The following is an 18,242-nucleotide window of genomic DNA, read 5'->3' as shown; positions in this document are numbered from 1 at the left end:
GAGAAACTTGAAGAGACCTTAATGAGAATACAAAAATAAAAAATAAAAAATAGAAAAAGACCAGTCAGAAATTAAGCATACACTGTCTAAAATAAAGAATATACAGAAACTCAACTGTAGATCAACGTACCCCAAGAGTCAAACCAAAGATCTTGAATATGAGGAAGCAAAAAACACCCAACCAGAGAGGCAGAAATAAAGAAGAACCTAAAAGTGTGAAGATAGTGTAAGGAGCCTCTGGGACAGCTTTAAGCATACCAACATCTGGATTTTTGGGGTGCCAGAAGAAGAGAGAGAGCAAAATATTGGAGGCCTTTTGGAAGAAATAACAACAGAAAACTTTCCCTACCTGGTGAAAGAAATAGTCCAGGAAGCATACAGAACCCCAAACAAAAGGAATCCAAAGAGGACCACACCAGGACACATCATAATTAAAATGCCAAGGGCAAAAGACAAAGAGAGAATCTTGAAAGTAGCAATATAAAAACAGTTAGTTACTTACAAGGGGGACCCATATGACTGTCAGCTGATTTCTCAACAGAAACTATACAGGCCAGAAGGGAGTGACAAGAAATATTCAAAGTGATGAACAGCAAGAACCTACAACTAAGATTACTCTACCCAGCAGAACTATCATTCAGAATTGAAGGTCAGATAAAGAGCTTCACAGACAAGAAAAAGCTAAAGGAGTTCATCACCACTAAACCAGGATTACATGAAATGCTAAAGAGTATTCTTTAATAAGAGGAAAAAGAAGAAAATCGTAAAGGTAAAAATTATGAACAAAAATATATCAAATACAAACCTCCCAACAAGTGAATCTAAAAATCAAGTGAATAAAAAAATCTGAAGAACATAATGGACTGGTGAATGTAATAGCATCAGGGTCATAGAAAGGGAGTGAACTGAATTCTCAGGGGGAAGAGGGTCTGAGGGGTGCGGGAAGAGATTGGACAAAAATCTTACAGCTATGGATGAAGACAGTGGTGACAGGTAAGGGCCCGGGGTGGGGTGAGGAATTAAGTGGAAGGGAGCTATGGGGTGGGGGAGAGAAACACCTGTAATAATTTGAACAATTAAGATTTATTATTAAAAAATAAAATTATTAACCAAATGTGACAACAATATTAATATTGTTAAAATATTATAATTGCATATTTGACAAAAACAAAGTATTCTTTTATTTTATTGGTTCCACAAATATTAAAATATTAAGTACTTAGGCACAGAGACTGCTGTTTAATTTTAATTATCTCAAAAATGCATAAACAAGTATGAATTTTATAATATCCCCAGTTTACTGTTGCAATTTAATATTATAGCTTCATTTGAAAAATTCTCTTCTAGCATAAGAAAGCTTTTCACATGATTAACCCATAAATACATTAGGTAAGTATAAAGTATATTTTGTTTAATTCTAGAGCTATATGAAATAAATTATACATAACTATAATTATAACCTGTCCAATTCAAAACCACATCACTGACCAAAAACACATTATAAACTTTAGGAATAAGTAGTCCACATAAATGTCAAGAAAAAAGTATGACATTAGAATCAATAAAGAACAATATCCCAATTTAAAAATTAATTTAAAATGAAAAGCAATATATTTTATTCCTGTTTTTAAGACTGATCTTAAATGAGATATTGAAAAGCCTGTATTGAATTGACAGTAATTATTATAATTCTAAAATAAAAGCAAACTATCTCCAAACCTTATTAATCAAGGAATTGAATTCCATTAGTCTACAATCCTTTCTCAGGTCATCTTTTGGCTTACACATCATGATGTAGAATTTTCCATCTGTTCCTTTTAAAGATATCTTTTTTGGTTTCTGAAGAGAAGCAAGAATTTCCACCTAAAAGATGATAAATTATATATGAATTAAGGTCAAAATTCTTTGTGTAAGTTTCTATACATGTTATAAATATTGTGTTATCTAACATAATAAAAAGGAGAAAAATCTATATTATGTGGTAAATTTATTCTTTTAACAATTTATTTTATCTTAATTATCTATGATGTATGAAGAGAATGGTTGCCCATGTGTAGAGACAATTTTCTCCAATTATTAATGACTATGAAATTAAAGGATTATTTTATCAGCAATGTAAGTACATACACATCCAAATTTAGCCTTTAAAGTAGTCACAAAGTTTTAAAAAATTTTTAAATATTTTTAGGACCTTTCTTGAAAGGCTAAGACACTGTTATTAAATGTCTTTCATCATAACAAATGTTTATCAATTGAAAGTAACTTGATTATTTTAAAAAGAAACTCCTTCAAATTCAAATCTACTTACTATGTCTACCTAATAATATTGAGTTAAAACAAATCATTACTATAAGCAATAAGAATGCTTGCATTATGTGATTTAATAACTGGCTCTGAAGGAGTTAAACAAATGTTTTAAAACAAAAGCATTGTAATAATTTTTTTCAAAAGTATTTACTTAGAAATACTCTATTACCATTTCTTTAAAACAGCCATAAAAAAAAGAATCAGGCTCTTCCTAGCTGAATTTCACTTTCTTATAAAATAGAAACAAAAGATTGTATTTATTTTTCCTGTTCTCTATACTTAAGACTAAAGGAGAGCATGGAAAAATCAAATTGTGAAAAAAAGATTATACTCATACTAAAAACAAATGTAAGAATGTAAAAAATCAAAGTACTAGGCTGAAAATTGGATTTTTATCACTTAATTTTATTTCATCAATACTTCTCTGTATTTCCAATCACATCTTCTTTGCCAATAAAATTCACTTAGTATCTGAGAAAAGACACTTTTAAAATTAATTTAAAATTTTTAATTTAATTAAATTTAAGAAACATACTAGTTATAGGTATATAAAACTGAGGTTTACCGTATCATCAAAACTTGCAATATAAGCCCAATGACCAGGAAATGGATCATGGTTAGCATGGGTGCCCAGAATTGATGGAAGAGTAGGTATCATCACTGATTGCAAAGGTATGAGGATTTCACTAAATGTTGATTCTTCTACCAACTTTTTAAGCATTTTAAAATGAGTACTCATGCTTAATGTGGAGCAATTTCCATCCACCTTGGGGGAGGAAGGGGAAATTGTACATTTTAATTTCTCTGTTTACCTTGAATTATAGAATCTCTAGTTTCATCCAAAACAAAATTTCAGTTCTGCAATATCTTAATTAATAGCCCCACTGTCTGTAGTTTTCTAAGTATTTTTTTTCTTATCTTTATTTTTAAGTATTTTTAATACATCATCTTATTTTAACCACTCTGTATTCTTTTACTTAGTCAACAATAGTAGGATTGTTAAATGACAAAAGGAGATAATAGAGGCCTATAATCCATTATCAGACTTTATAAAATTCAAACAGCTCTGTAAAAACTTTTTTTATTACATCTCATTTGGCAGCAAAATTTTGCACTTAGTACAAAAATTAATGTTTCACTACAAAAATAATTATATATCTGATTATGATACTCAAAAAAAAGTAATGCACTGTATTTCCTTTAAAAATTTGAAAAATTCTTAATTTCTAAATGTAGCTGGCCACAAAGGTTTCAGATAAAGAATTAAAAACTTGTAAAAGTGTCAGTGTTTAATAAACATTGGCCATTATCATCACACTGTTTTTTTACCACATCAAGTGCATTAGAAAGCAAATATAATTAATGCAGATAGGAAACAGATTATTTTTTCAAGATGTTTATTGTTGAAGGAAAGGTGAGAGATAAGATAACCTTATATTTTCTCACCTATAAACAGTTGATAGTAAATATTTGTAAAGAGAAATATAGTTATTAACTACATAAGGAATCTCTCTCCCTTCTAGTAACTAGCCATATACCCACCTCTGTCTTTCCTACACATTCTTTAAGGTTTTTGCCCTCCAATTCCTTAGGTACAAGAGTGGCTCACTCCTATAAGCATGCCGATATTCTACTCACAAATTTACTTTTAAAAAGGGGAATTATTACACTAAATAATAACCATTTACTTAGTTTCCTATGAGACCATGCGCACTTCCAGACAGAAGAACATGTCTTATGTTCTTTGTTTCCCTCAACATAATGTTTGTCTCCAGGTAGGTAATAAAATGTGTACTGAAAGAATTAAAACAAATCAAAAATCCAATCTTCTTCCCTTTCATGTAGGTTAATGTAATAAAGTCTAAAAGTTTAAAGACATGACAGAAAACAACCACAGAGACAATTTGAATTCACTGCACATTTTACATGGCTTATCTCATATTTTCTACTTAAAATTGTTTTCCATAAACATGGATAATTTACTCTCAGAAGAATTTACATTAAGAACTTTTAGAAATTTGGAGGATATTTGAAGAGAGGGACATATTAGTAATTTTAAAACAGCTCTATTAGGGGAAACTGCACAGCTTTAAAGCATACAATTTGATGACTTCTGCTATCTGTGTATACCAATATATGTTATAATTTTAACTTAGTCAAATGAAAGAAAACTAGCTAAAATCATCTAGAAATTTTGCATAAAAATATCCAACATTCGTCTATACCCGTGGTTGGCAAAATGCAGCTCGAAAACCACATGCGGCTTTTTAGCCCCCTGAGTGTGGCTCTTCCACAAAATACCATGGCTTGGGCAAGTCAATTTTGAAGAAGTGGCATTAGAAGAAGTTTAAGTTTAAAAAATTTCATTCTCAAAAGAAATTTCAATCATTGTACTGTTGATGTTTGGCTCTGTTGACTAATGAGTTTGCCAACCACTGGTCTATACCATACTAAGATTTATGACAATACCGGTTTATTGCACAATTCTAGAAGCTTATCTGTCAGACGAGTTGCATCTCCAACAAACTTCTCTAAAGATTTTTTCATATGAATAGCTTTATTTAGTATTTCCTTGCATCTATTCACACGCATGGGATAAGAAGACTGTAAAAAAAAAGTCAAATACAATTTTATACAAGATTTAAAAAAAATTAACAACAAAATTTTTAACAATAATCAACTTTAAAAGTACTCATGATGCGGTTACTAGATACTGATTCAAACTTTTTGGAAATCAATTTGGCAATATTATCAATAGTCATAAAAATGCTGCCACCCTATGACCTGATGAATTCACTTCTTAGGATCTACCCCGAAGAAGAAAACAGAAATGAAAATAAATGCAGATGTGTCTAGATGTAATACAATAGCAAAAAAAGTGAAAACAATCTTAATAATCAACAGTTAAGGCTAACTACTACAGAATTTTATATAATTATTAAAATTATGTCTTTGAAGAATACTTAGTAACATGAAAATAGACTTATGGTAACAATCTTAAGTGAAATCATGAAATTATGTATCTATGTAATAAAAATTAGAGCTAAAATATGCACAGAAAATGTATAAAACATATTAAAATATTAAAAGTATAAATTTTTCCTTTTTATCTCTATATATTTTTTAAAGTCTCTAAAACATTTATTAAACAAACGTATTTACCAAGTTGTAAAGTTCCATTAATAATGCAAAAACGTTTTTCAATCTAGTATTAACACTTTTGGTACTTTGGATTAAAAAACTTGGGGAAAAAATAGGTGGTTGTTGTTTTGTCTTTTAATATATTTTTATTTATTTCAGAGAGGAAGGTAGAGGGAGAGAGAGATTGAAATATCAATGATGAGAAAGAATCATTGACTGGCTGCCTCCTGCATGCTCCAGGGATCAAGCCTACAACCCTTGACGGTAATCGAACATGGGACTCTTTAGTCTGCAGGCTGATGCTCTATCCACTGAGCAAACTGGCTAGGGCGCTATTTTTGTTTTATGTGTGTGTTTTTTAAACCTTCACCTGAGGATATGCTTTTGATTGATTTTAGAGAGAGAAAAAAGGAGAGAGAGAAACATTGATGTGAGAGAGAAGCATTGACTGATTGCCCAACATATGCGTCTGAACAGGGATGGAATCTGCAATTTACGTATGTGCAGTGACCAGAAGTTGAACCTGCAACCTTTTGGTGTATAGATAACGCTCCAACTGATTAAGCTACCCATCCAGGGCACGTTGCTATTTTATACCAACCACTAACAATTTATATACCTTATAAAGAAAAAGCATGCTGAATTCTTTGATCTTAAACCTATTACTCAATTCATTTGGTATGATAGATATTTCCAAATTTTAAAATGAAACATTATGGCCGAAACCGATTTGGCTCAATGGATAGAGCGTCAGCCTGTGGACTGAAGGGTGTCAGGTTCGATTCCGGTCAAGGGCATGTGCCTTGGTTGCGGGCACATCCCCAGTGGGGGGTGTGCAGGGGGCAGCTGATTGATGTTTCTAGCTTTCTATCCCTCTCTCTTCCTCTCTGTAAAAACTCAATAAAATATATTTTTTTTAAAATGAAACATTATGCTACAACTTGTTTTTTTAATATTTATGTTTACTACAAATCTAATATAAGAGAGAAACCCTGAACTCACACCTACATATTAGCATTAAGTAATTAATGCCATATAAGAAGGGGAAAAAACCCACTGTTGTGATAAATATATTACCTTTGAGACAGCTGTCATCATCCACATTGCTTGCTGAGGATAGGCCAGAAACACTTTGGCTATAATTTCCATCAAGACAACAAAAACTTCATCATGAGAATGACAAATTCGAGAGATCAACTGTGAAAAAGCAGTTAAAAACTGATATGGAGCTAACTGACTTGTGTGTTCTGTGATAACTTTATTTATTTTAGCTAAATCATTTCTCATTTGGACACGATCAGACCGGCCAGCTGGAAGAAAAATCAAAGTAAAAAAAAAAAAATAGAAGTTAGAAAGAATAAAACAATATAACAGTTCATTTTACAGAAGAAAAATTTTGTTTTTAAAAACAGCTTTAAGACATTAAAGTAATCCCCCCTATCCACTGTTTTGCTTTCCATATTTTCAACTACCAACAGCCAACTGCTATCTGAATATATTAAATGGAAAACTCCAGAAATAAACAATTAATAAGTTTTAAGTTGCACAACAGTTTGAATAACATGATAAAATCTCATCCCATCCCCACTCTGTCCTCCTTAGTACATGATGCATCCTTTTGTCCAATGTCTTCATGCTATACATGCTAGTCACTTAGGTCTCTCACTTATTAGATCGACTACTAATGTATTTTAGTGCTTATATCAATAACCCTCATTTTACTTTAATAATGGCCCCAAAGACAGGAGTAGTGACCGTGGCAATTCATATATGCCAAAGAGAAGCCCTAAAAATGCTTCAAGTCAAAAGGTAAAAGTTCTCAATAGTCTGGAAAGAAAAAAAAAAAATCATATGCTGGGGTTGCTAACATCTATAGTAAGACTCTTCTTTCTATCCATGAAGTTTTGAAGAAGGAAAAAAAAAAAGTTGTGCTAGTTTTGCTATTGCACCTCAAACTGCAGAAGTTTCAGCCACAATATATGAGAAGTGCTTAGTTAAGATAGAAAAGGAATTAAATTTGTGGATGGAAGACATACACAGAATAACTTTTCCGAATGAGAGTAACGTATTGCACCAGCAAGTAATGAGCCCATACAAAGATTTCAGCAAGGGAATCCCTGAAATAAGTGATACCAAGCCACTTACTACAAATAAAGTTACAAAGATTCAGGAACAGATCTGGACTGAAAAATATAAAAATTATGGCAGAGGCTGCATTTGCCAATGAAGAAGCTGCTGCCAAATTTCTAACAGAGTTGAAGAAGTTGATTAGGGTTTAGTACTACCAATGGTTTCAGTACTACCAGTGAGGTCTTAGAATGTTTCCTCCATGGAAAAAGAGTGAGTAATGTGTGCTATTCTCATGTACAATACCAGGCCAAGTGCCAATTTGTAAAAATATAGTTTTCTCTGTCCATGTAGGAAAAAATATTTAGGGCCATTGAAAAATTTAAGGGCCATTAATTTTTAGTAGAAACAAACAAAACAAGCCACAACCCATTATAATTTTTATGGTAAATTATTTGGCTTAAACTATTTATTATTTTCCAATATTTGTTAGCTTCATCAAAGAGTGGGCAAATTTTCAATTGCAGGTCCTAAACTATAACTACTTAAAAAGTCTATGTTTAGGTATTTAAAAAAACAAAACAAACCAACAAACAAAACAGAAACAGATTCATAGATATAGAAAACAACTGATGGTTGCCAGGGGGGAGTAGATAGGGAGGAAAGGTGAAAAAGGTGAAGGGGAATGAGGTACAAATTTATAAAATAAGTCTAGGGGATGTAATGTACAGCATAGGGAATATATTCAATAATATTATGATAATTTCATACAGTAACAGATGGGTACCAGACTAATCACAGTGATTACTTTGTTAGGTATTTAAATGTTGAATAACTATGTTGTACAAATAAAATTTATATAATATTGAAAGTTTACCCTATTTTAACTTAAGAAGTCTATGTTTAGTTCTCCCCCTTTAAATTTTTTTTAAAATTGATTTTGAGAGAGAGAGGGAAAGAGACAAAGAGAAACATCAATGTCAGAGTGAAACATCTATTGGCCACCTCCTGCACGCCCCCAACTGGGCATAGAGCGTGCAACCTGTACAGGTGCCCAACCTGGAATCAAATTAGCAACCCCTTGGTGCACATGCATTGGATGACGCCCAACCAACTGATCCACACAGGCCAGGACAGTCTTTCCCCTAAGTTTCTTGTTCACACTTACCTTATATAATAAAAGACCAGTGACCAAATGGCGGAAGGACCAGAATGACACATTGACAAGTTGCTGACATGTACTGACAACCAGAGGGCAAATGCTCATTGTAGGAGCTGCCCCCTGGTGGTCAGTGCTCTACCACAGTGGGAGCGTCACTTGACTTACCAGAATGAGTGAAGGGCAGGAACCTGGGCTATGATCATTGTGTCCTCACCCTATGCTCCTCCTCCTCCTCCTAGCTCCCTGATGCATCCTCCATATGCCTACAGGCCATGCAGCACTGCTGCAGCTACAGAGCTCTCAGAGCTGATCCCGGAGGCTAGGAGGTGGATTTGAGGCCTATTCTGCAGCCTCTCAGTGCTATTGTCCCTGGGCCCAGCCCCGACTGGGTCCTCTGGAGAGGCGAGTGGACTTGGCTCCACAGAAGATGCTGGCCCAGGTAGCAGCAGCTTAGAGGGCGGGTCCATAACTGCTTGGCTGACTAGGATGAGTGACGCTCCCATAGCAGGCAGGTCCACATAGGCCACACACTGCCACCCCACAAGTTCATGAATCGTATGCATCAAGCCTCTACTATAAAATAATTTTAAATTTTATTTTTGAATTATAGCTAACTTTTTTAATTTATAAAATCTTAATTATCAAATTCATTCCTAGCTTTTAATAAGTTAAACTGTGAGGCTAAATCTGACTTCATATAAAAATTACCATTCTTCTTGGTTCCTGAAAATTTTACATACAAATTATACCTTTTTCCCATTCGTATGCCTTAGCACCAAAATCAAGCCATAGTGATAACATCCTTGGCATTGACTGATAAATGAATTGATTTCCATATTGTAGAGATCTGCAATCATACAGAGAAGATATTAACGTAGTGTTCTTTATATTATATACATTAAAAATTTAAGATTTAAACTATTACTTGAATTAGATATAGCCTTCTGACAAAAATTATTGTATCATTCTTTCTTCCCAATAGGGATTATCTTTTGACTTACTCTCTCTCTTTTTTTCCTACTAAGCTCGATATTGCCTGCAACAAAATTAATATAAGTTATGACCTACTCAAAATCCTATCAATACTACTTTCAAATTGTCCTTAGGATCTGTGCCTTTAATTGCATTCCATGGCCCAGGTCATGCCCAATCACTCAATTTCTGGGAAATTATAATAACTTAGCCTCCCTAATTCTACATTTCTTCCCTTCAATAAATTCCAGACTAACATTCTTTAAATTCTAGTTTTATCATGCTTTCCCCATGTTCAGAATCAATAACCAACTATTTATATATTAAGACCACATGAACAACTCTGCCTAGGATTCAAATATTCACAATTTTGTTTCTTCATAACTTTCCAATCTTAGTCTCTTATCACTCACCAGCATACATCTGCCCTCAATTCCAATTTCCTCACAATCCTCTGAATAACCCATTCAAACCCCGTTTTTCTGCCTATCTGTGAAAAGTCAGTAATATCCTCTCCTTCTTAAATGTAATTATCTTTCAAATCCTACCGTCTTCATAAGGCCTACCAGGTTTCTGTAGGAATGCAGTACAAAAAAAGTATACTTTTCAAATCACAAAGCCAAGGGCATGAGTTTTGACTTCAGATTTGCCCAAATTCTGGACTCATTTTTGGTATCTTGATAATATAAAAAAGATATTTATACTACTTATTTTGATACCATTCTATTATACATCAATATTTAAATGTTTTACATGCTTAAAGTTTTTCAACCTAATTAGAATGGCATTCCTTGAGGGCAAATACTGATGCTTAATTAGTAATAACAGTTATTCAATCATTAAAAGGATATGAATCTCCATAGCTGAGTGTACTCCTTTAAGTATCCAAATGTTTTAGTGTAACTACTATGGATAAAATGTTATAAAATTGCCTTATTTGCTGAAACCGGTTTAGCTTAGCGGTAGAGCGTCGGTCTGCGGACTGAAAGGTCCCTGGTTCGATTCCGGTCAAGGGCATGTACGTTGGTTGCGGGCACATCCCCAGTAGGGGATGTGCAAGAGGCAGCTGGTCGATGTTTCTCTCTCATCGATGTTTCTAGCTCTCTATCCCTCTCTCTTCCTCTCTGTAAAAAATCAATAAAAATATATTTAAAAATAAATAAATAAATAAATAAAATTGCCTATTTTCTTAAACTATATTTATAGGTATCTCACACTATACCTAACAGTGTTATGCATATCAAGGACTCTAAATAACTCCATTTTCAAAGAAATGTATTAAGTAAATGTTATATACCAATACATATACTAATACTAAAGAGCAAATGAACGCTATTACATAGTTTAGGAAAGAAAAATATCCTCTGGTTATACTTCAATTTTAAAATGCCAATAGGCCAGAAATTCTGCCTCAATAACAAGCAATTAATAATCATCATATATAATAAAAGGCTAATATGCAAATCAACCAACTGGCAGAATGAAGGGTCACTGTGATGTGCACTGACCTCCAGGGGCAGACGCACAATGCAGGAGCTACACCCTGGTGGTCAGTGTGTACCCACAGGGGAGTGCTGCTCAGCCAGAAGCTGGGCTCATGGCTGGTGAGTGCAACAGCGGTGGCAGGAGCCTCTCCTGCTTCCACGGTAGTGCTAAGGATGTTCTACTGATGGCTAAGGGGAGCAGGCTTAAGTCATTAATTGGACATCCCCCAAGGGCTCCCAGACTGTGAGAGAGTGCAGGCCAGGCTGAGGGACCCCCTGAGTGCACAAATTTTGTGCACCGGGCCTCTAGTTATTAAATAAAATTAAGTTTGGATTTTATAAAACCTGAATTCCATTTTGGGAAGAAAACTTGGATAATATTACAATCCTTTCATTTATAAACAAATATTGCTTTGATTCCTGAAAATATTGAACTGAGAAGTCAAAATACACAGTAATGGGCAACTTTAAATATCTATTGCTCTGAAATAAATTACCTTACTATGTAAAACAATGCTAATGAGCAAGATAAAAAGAATGAGTGGAGTATCATTATTATTTCTTAGGAATTAATAATTTGTGACAATATAAAAAGTAGTCATGAAATAATACACTATTTGCCTACAATTTGCTAATAGAAGAAATTAAGTTACATTTCACCTGGTATCTAGTTTAAGAGATAAGTTCTTTCTACAAGTCTGATGTCAAAACCATTTTTGTATAGATATTACTTCTAATATATTGGCTAGAAGATTCTACTGGCAATTAAATAAAACCATTCAATATGTCAGATTTAAGGAATTCTGGTATTCTAGGAAGGGGGACTCAGGTATGAGGGTCTGAAATGGGAAGAACATGTAATTTTCATTGTATATACTTGTTAGTATAAAATGTTTTTTAAGTATACATGCCTTATCCCATTAAAATAGTTTTTTGTGGGTGTTTTGTTTTTTTGTTAATCATCACCTGAGGATTTTTTTCCCATTGATTTTTAGAGTGAACAGAAGGAAACAGGAGAGAAACATCCATGTGAGAGAGACACATCAACAGGTTGCTGCCCACACGCTCCCCGACTGGAACCAGGGATCAAACCTGCAACTAAGGTACTATGTGGCCTTAACCAGATTCAAACCCACAGCCCTTCAGTGTATGGGCCAACGCTCTTAACAGCTGAACCAAGCTGGGTAGAGCTAAAATAGTTTTTGTTTATGGAGAGAGAGAAAATTAACATTTCATCTAATGTGATAGGTTGAATCAGTGGTAAAGCAGACAACATCCTGAATATGAAAAGATCTGTGATAACAATTCAATGTCAATAGTCACCTAGACATATATAATCAGCAAACTTGCAATTCTCTCTCACACTTACCTTCCGAAATGAAGGACAATATACCGAATGAGATCACCCTGCTTTTCCATTTTGTTGTCTGTGACCATGGGCATCAATTTGTCATAGTACTTGGCAAGGTAGAAATGCCCATCCTCCCACTCTGGCAGGAACAAGGTCACATCCTGAAAAAGAGAACACAGGATACACTCCTCAGAAAACCCCACACTATGCTAGAAAATAAAGTAAAATATGAATAGGTAATTAGAGGTAAAGAGGGACACTACATAACGGTAAATGAAGCAATCCAACAAGAGGATATAATCTTTGCAAACATTTATGCACCCAACATAGGAGCACCTAAATATGTAAAGAAAACCTTGATGGACATAAAGGGATAGGCTGACAGTAATACAATTACAGTAAAGGATCTTAACACCCCATTGACATCATTGAATAGATCTTCCAGACAGAAAATCAACAAGGAGACTGTGGCCTTAAATGACATATTTGATCAAATTGGTTTAATTGATATTCTCAAAGCATTTCACCCCAAAGCAGCGAATATACATTCTTTTAAAGTGTTCATGAAACATTTTCGAGAATAGAAATAGGGGCTCCCTGACTCAGCTACAGCTTGTTTGACAGAGTTTTAGCCTGAGAAAGGACAGGCCATTCATATGCAAAAGCTGCTGCACACAGCTTGGGTGGGTTTGTAAATTGGGTGGGGCGGGGTCTCAGGGAATCACCTGGGTGGAGCAAACAGAAATGGCTGCCAGTCAGCCCTTCAGTGGGGAGGTGCCAGCATGAGAACAATGACTGCTGGGAGCACCTCCTTCTGCAAGAAAGCTGCCCGAGTTCCTGCCCCAATGCTTGATAGTCCAGTTTCTCCCCATATGTGTCTGGGTTCCCCAGAGCCTTGCCTAGCACTGGAGCTGAGATAAAGTGGGAGCTTGTAAATTCAGTTTTTAGAACCAGCCTTTTAAGTGGAACAGCTGAGTCTCCAGCAGCCTGTGTGTACCTCAGCCGCAATCTGCACTGGTTTTTAGTCTGTAGTTCTTACAGCGTAGGGACCTCTTTTCTCAGCTCTGGGATCCTGGTGTGGGGCTGGGACCCCTCACTTCTCCAGGTGGCCTCCACAGAGGCAATCTCCCTCCTGATTAAAAAAGTGACACACCCAGGTGCTGGACTAGCCTGTTCCTTGCCTCTGCACCTCCAACCAGTCTCAGTGTGCTTTCTTCTTTACCTCTCTAGTTGTAGTACTTCCACTCATCCAGCTTTGCCACAATTCTGGATGATAGTTTGTTCTGTATTTTAGTTGTAATTTTGGTATGGCTGTAGGAGGCAAGTAGAAGCATTTACCTATGCCTTCATCTTGGTTCTGTCTATAGCACTTTTTCTTTTTAAATCAATCTTTATTGTTCATATTATTACAAAGGTTCCTCATTTCTTCCCCCCTCCACCAGGTTCCCACCCCACCCTCTGCCCTCTCCCCCTCCCCCATTGTCCTCATCCATAGGTGCAGTTTATGTTCAGTCTCTTCCTCCCTCCCTTTCCCCGATAGTAAATCCCTTTTCAGATAGTAAATCAGTTACTTGGCATTTTCTCATATCAATAATACCTCCACATGCCCAATGATACATTTCACACAAAAGACATTTCCAAATAGGTCAACCAGCCTCATCCAAACCCCACCCAAGCCTATACTAACTCAACACATCCAGATCTAAGCCTTCATCACTTGATTCAGCAGACCCTCAAGTTCCCACAAAAGTTTCCAGCCAAGTCTGAGAGGCAGCCGTGGGGCAGGGGCAGGCGAGGAGCGAGCTGTTCCGGGCCTGGTTGCTCTGGGCCTGGCCTCTGTTGCTCTGGTTCGTTCCACAACCAGCTGCTCCGGGTCTGGTCACTGCCGCTCCCGACCTAGTTGCTCTGGACTTGGCTCCTGCTGCTCCGGGCCTGGCCGCACCAGACCCGGCTGCTCTGGGCCCGGCGGCTCCGGGCCTGGCCGCTCCGGGCCTGGTCACTCCCAGCCTGGCAGCTGCTGCTCCGGGCCTGGCCACACCAGACCCGGCTGCTCCGGGCCTGGCCGCTCCCAGCCTGGCAGCAGCTGCTCCGGTCCTGGCCGCACCCGACCCGGCTGCTCCGGGCCTGGCCGCTCCCAGCCTGCCAGCTGCTGCTACGGGCCTGGCCACACCAGATCCGGCTGCTCCGGGCCTGGCTGCTCCCAGCCTGGCAACAGCTGCTTCAGGCCTGGCTGCACCAGACCCTGTCTATAGCACTTTTAAGGCTTGCCCACCAATCTTCCGACATATGTATGTTAAGACACACATTTGCTTACTCACAGCAACTGGTGAATGCATATTTACTGGACCTATTTAGTATAAATTTAAGAACTTATATGCATATACACAAAGCCCGAGGACACAGACCATAGTGTATAGAAAGACCTTAATTACTATCCTATCTAATAAAAGAGAAACATACAAATTGACCATATATCCTCCATGCCCACAAGCCATGCCCACAAGCAAATTGGGTGGGAGTATGCAAATTAATCCAACAAATATGGCGACAGCCACAGAGCTGAAGCAAGCAGGAGGCTTGGGTTGCCCCCAGCAATGGTGCAAGCCAAGCTTCCCGCCCGTCCTGGCCTGCCATGGCCTCCGCTCAAGGCTAGAAAGTTTCAATTATAGAAGATAAATTAATCCCAAAATACCAGGGCCTCCACTTGGGTCACTGGAGAGCGTAGCAAGCCTACAAACCACCACAGGCCCCTCGCCCAGGCTGCCCCCCACCCCAAGGGAACCCCCACCCTGTTCCAGGACATCCTTCAGGGCAAACTAGATGGCCTCCATCCATGCATCCAGGCCTCTATCCTATTTAATAAGAGCGATATGCAGAATGACCATCACTTCAAAAAACAAGATGGCTGCCCCCATGTGGACACAAGATGGCCGCCACATGATGGCCAACAGTGGAGGGCAGTAGGAAGAAACCAGGTATGCAAGGGAGGGCAGTTGGGAAGGACCAGGCCTGCAAGGGAGGGCAGTTGGGGGGCGATCAAACCTGCAGGGGAAGGCAGTTAGGGGTGACCAAGCCGGCAGAGGAGGGAAGTTGGGGGCAACAGTGCTTCGGGGGAGGGGAGGTGGGAGGGACCCAGGCCTACAGGGGAGAGCAGTTGGGGAGGGGCAGGCCTTCAGGGGAGGGCAGTTAGGGGTGACCAGGCCAGCAGGGGAGAGCAGTTAGGGGTAACCAGGCCTGTAGGCGAGCGTGGTTAGAAGCAATCAGGCTGGCAGGGGAGTGGTTAGGGGGTGATCAGGCTGGCAGGCAGAAGCAGTTAAGGGCAATCAGGAAGGCAGGCAGATGAGCAGTTGGGAACCAGCAGTACTAGATTGTGAGAGGGATCCCAGATTGGAGAGGGTACAGGCTGAAATGAGGGACACATAGTGCACCAGGCCTCTAGTCTATATAATAAAAACCTAAGCAACCATTACAGTGCAATGACCAGAATGACCAGTTGCTATAATGTGCACTGACCATCAGGGTGCAGATGCTCAATGCAGGAGGTCAGTGTGCTCCCTCACAGGGAGAGCAGCTCAACCAGAACCTGGGCTCACGCCTGGCCAGCACAGCAGTGGTAGCGTGAGCCTCTCCTGCTCCATGGCAGCACTAAGGAACAGTGAGCCAAGCAGTAAGGAGTAGCAAGAAGGCGGGCAGTAAGGAGCAAGGGATCCTGGACTGTGAGTGGGCACAGGCCAGGTTGAGGGACCCCCTCACCCAGTGCATGGATTTTTGTGCACCGCAGCTCTAGGACTTTTAATAAATTTTCACACACACACTAATTTTTCTAAGTTTGCCCTCCAGATATCCTTGTCACACTTTACCTTTTTCTATCCTGTGTCCCAAAACATTGACACTGATAATTTACATCAAAGGGTCTAGTCGCCCTCCAAATATTGTTCTTATAGATTCCCCATAATTGTTCTTTCCTCAGCAGCTGCTTCCAGCTGGGCCTCATAAGGGTTTTGAGTTATGTATGTACATCATGGCCCTTAATCAAAGATTCCTACCTATACAGATCTATAACTTTTTGTCTGTTTAATTTCTCTTTCTCAGGTAATCTGCCTCACAAATTATAGCCACTGTCTCTTACTTTATTATTTCCTAACTTCTACATTCTTTGATTTTTTTTTAAATTTTCATTCTCTTACTAACTCTTTGAAGTGGATACTTAAGGCTCATTAACTTTGAGTCTTTGTTTTCTTTTAATACATGCATGTAACATTTTAAATTCCATTAAAGGATGGTTTTAGTTGCCTGACCAGTGTTGCTTAATGGTTGAGCATTGATCCATGAACCAGGAGGTCACAATTCGATTCTTGGTCAGGGCACATGCCTGGAGTTGTGCACTCAATCCCCAGTAGGGGGCGTGCAGGAGCCAGCCAATCAATGATTCTCTCTCAACATTGATGCTTCTATCTCTCTTTTCCTCATCTCCCTTCCTCTATAAAATCAATAAAAATATATTTTAGTCCTAGCCGGCTTGGCTCAGTGGATAGAGTGTTAGCCTGAAGACTGAAGTGTCCCAGGTTCGATTCCGACCAAGGGCACATGCCTGGGTTGTGGACTCAATCCCCAGTAGGGGAGTGCAAAGGCAGCTAATCAATAATTCTCTCTCATCATTGATGTTTCTCTCTCTCTCTCTCCTTCTCCCTTCTTCTCTGAAATCAATAAATAAATAATATTTAAAAATTTTATTTTAATAAAAAAGTATGGCTTTAGCTGCATCACACATGTCATATTTTTATTATCATTCAGTTCAAAGTATTTTTCAATTCTCATTGCAATTTGTTCTTTGACCTATGGATTACTGAAAAGTATCTGTCTTATAGCACCATCTATGAAAACCTTAATAACTAATAGTAAGGAATGTATTTATTGTGTTTGTTAAAAAAAAGTTAACTTTTGGGTAGGAGGGTGAAAGAGTGAGTTGTAAATTGCTAATAATATTCTAGTTCTTAATCTGGGTGATGGTTTCATGAATTTATTTACCTTATTGTAATAGTGCCTCTAGCTATATATTCATTAAAAGTCAAACAAGTTTCCTAACTATTTAAAAAAAAATTTTTTTTTTTTTTTTATTGGCTTTAGAGAAAGAGGAAGGGACAGGGAGAGAAAGAGAGAAAAAGAAAAAATCAATGTGAGAAACACTGATTAGATGCTTTCTGCACACCTACTGGAGACCTAGCTGGCAACTCTGGCATGTGCTCTTACCTATAATAGAACTAGTGACCTTTTGTTTTATGGCACAATAATAACCCAATTGAGCCACAGTGTGCAGGACTCTTGGCTATTTTCATACGTGTATTCTTCCATCTGGACTTTTAAATAATTTTATCCATTTTCAAAAAAAAAAAAAAAAAAAGTGAGTTTCTCATTGAAATTGTATTATAAATATACCTGCCTTATATTTTTTCATAACTGCATTGCTTTCAAAGTTAGCTGTTTCTTCCATAAATCGGCCTACTAGCAGCATAGCTCGACCATGGATTAACATGTCTTTACTCTCAGTTGGAGTTTTATTTTCAGGAAAACATAATTCAACACCCTTTTGAAGAACAATTAGTGCCTGGTGAACATCACCCTAAAAGAAAAAAAGAAAAAAGGCAACATTTAAGAACATATTTCCATTTTTTTTAAAAATAAATAAAATTGTTAGGATTTAAAATTCATTATATATTTTATGTGTAGAACCATTTGAATTTAACATTCAGCTCTTATT

The 18,242-nt window shown here is 37.3% G+C and overlaps 1 protein-coding gene across 1 annotated transcript in view; it reads right to left on the bottom strand.

Annotated features, from left to right (window-relative positions):
- The window catches only part of ATR (ATR checkpoint kinase), a 181,471-nt gene that overhangs the window by 19,102 nt on the left and 144,127 nt on the right, over positions 1-18,242 (bottom strand). Inside the window, exons 35-41 of the mRNA XM_084872405.1 lie at positions 17,925-18,104; positions 12,503-12,645; positions 9,427-9,524; positions 6,526-6,758; positions 4,777-4,911; positions 2,873-3,073; positions 1,720-1,863 (exon numbers count right to left, since the gene is read on the bottom strand). Coding sequence (XP_084728531.1) covers positions 1,720-1,863; positions 2,873-3,073; positions 4,777-4,911; positions 6,526-6,758; positions 9,427-9,524; positions 12,503-12,645; positions 17,925-18,104 — 1,134 coding nt within the window. The remainder of the gene's footprint in view (positions 1-1,719; positions 1,864-2,872; positions 3,074-4,776; positions 4,912-6,525; positions 6,759-9,426; positions 9,525-12,502; positions 12,646-17,924; positions 18,105-18,242) is intronic.

Source organism: Pipistrellus hanaki (genome assembly GCF_964339955.1).
Source record: "Pipistrellus hanaki genome assembly, chromosome: 2".
Classification (NCBI taxonomy): domain Eukaryota; kingdom Metazoa; phylum Chordata; class Mammalia; order Chiroptera; family Vespertilionidae; genus Pipistrellus; species Pipistrellus hanaki.
This window is presented reverse-complemented; position numbering and strand designations above follow the sequence as displayed.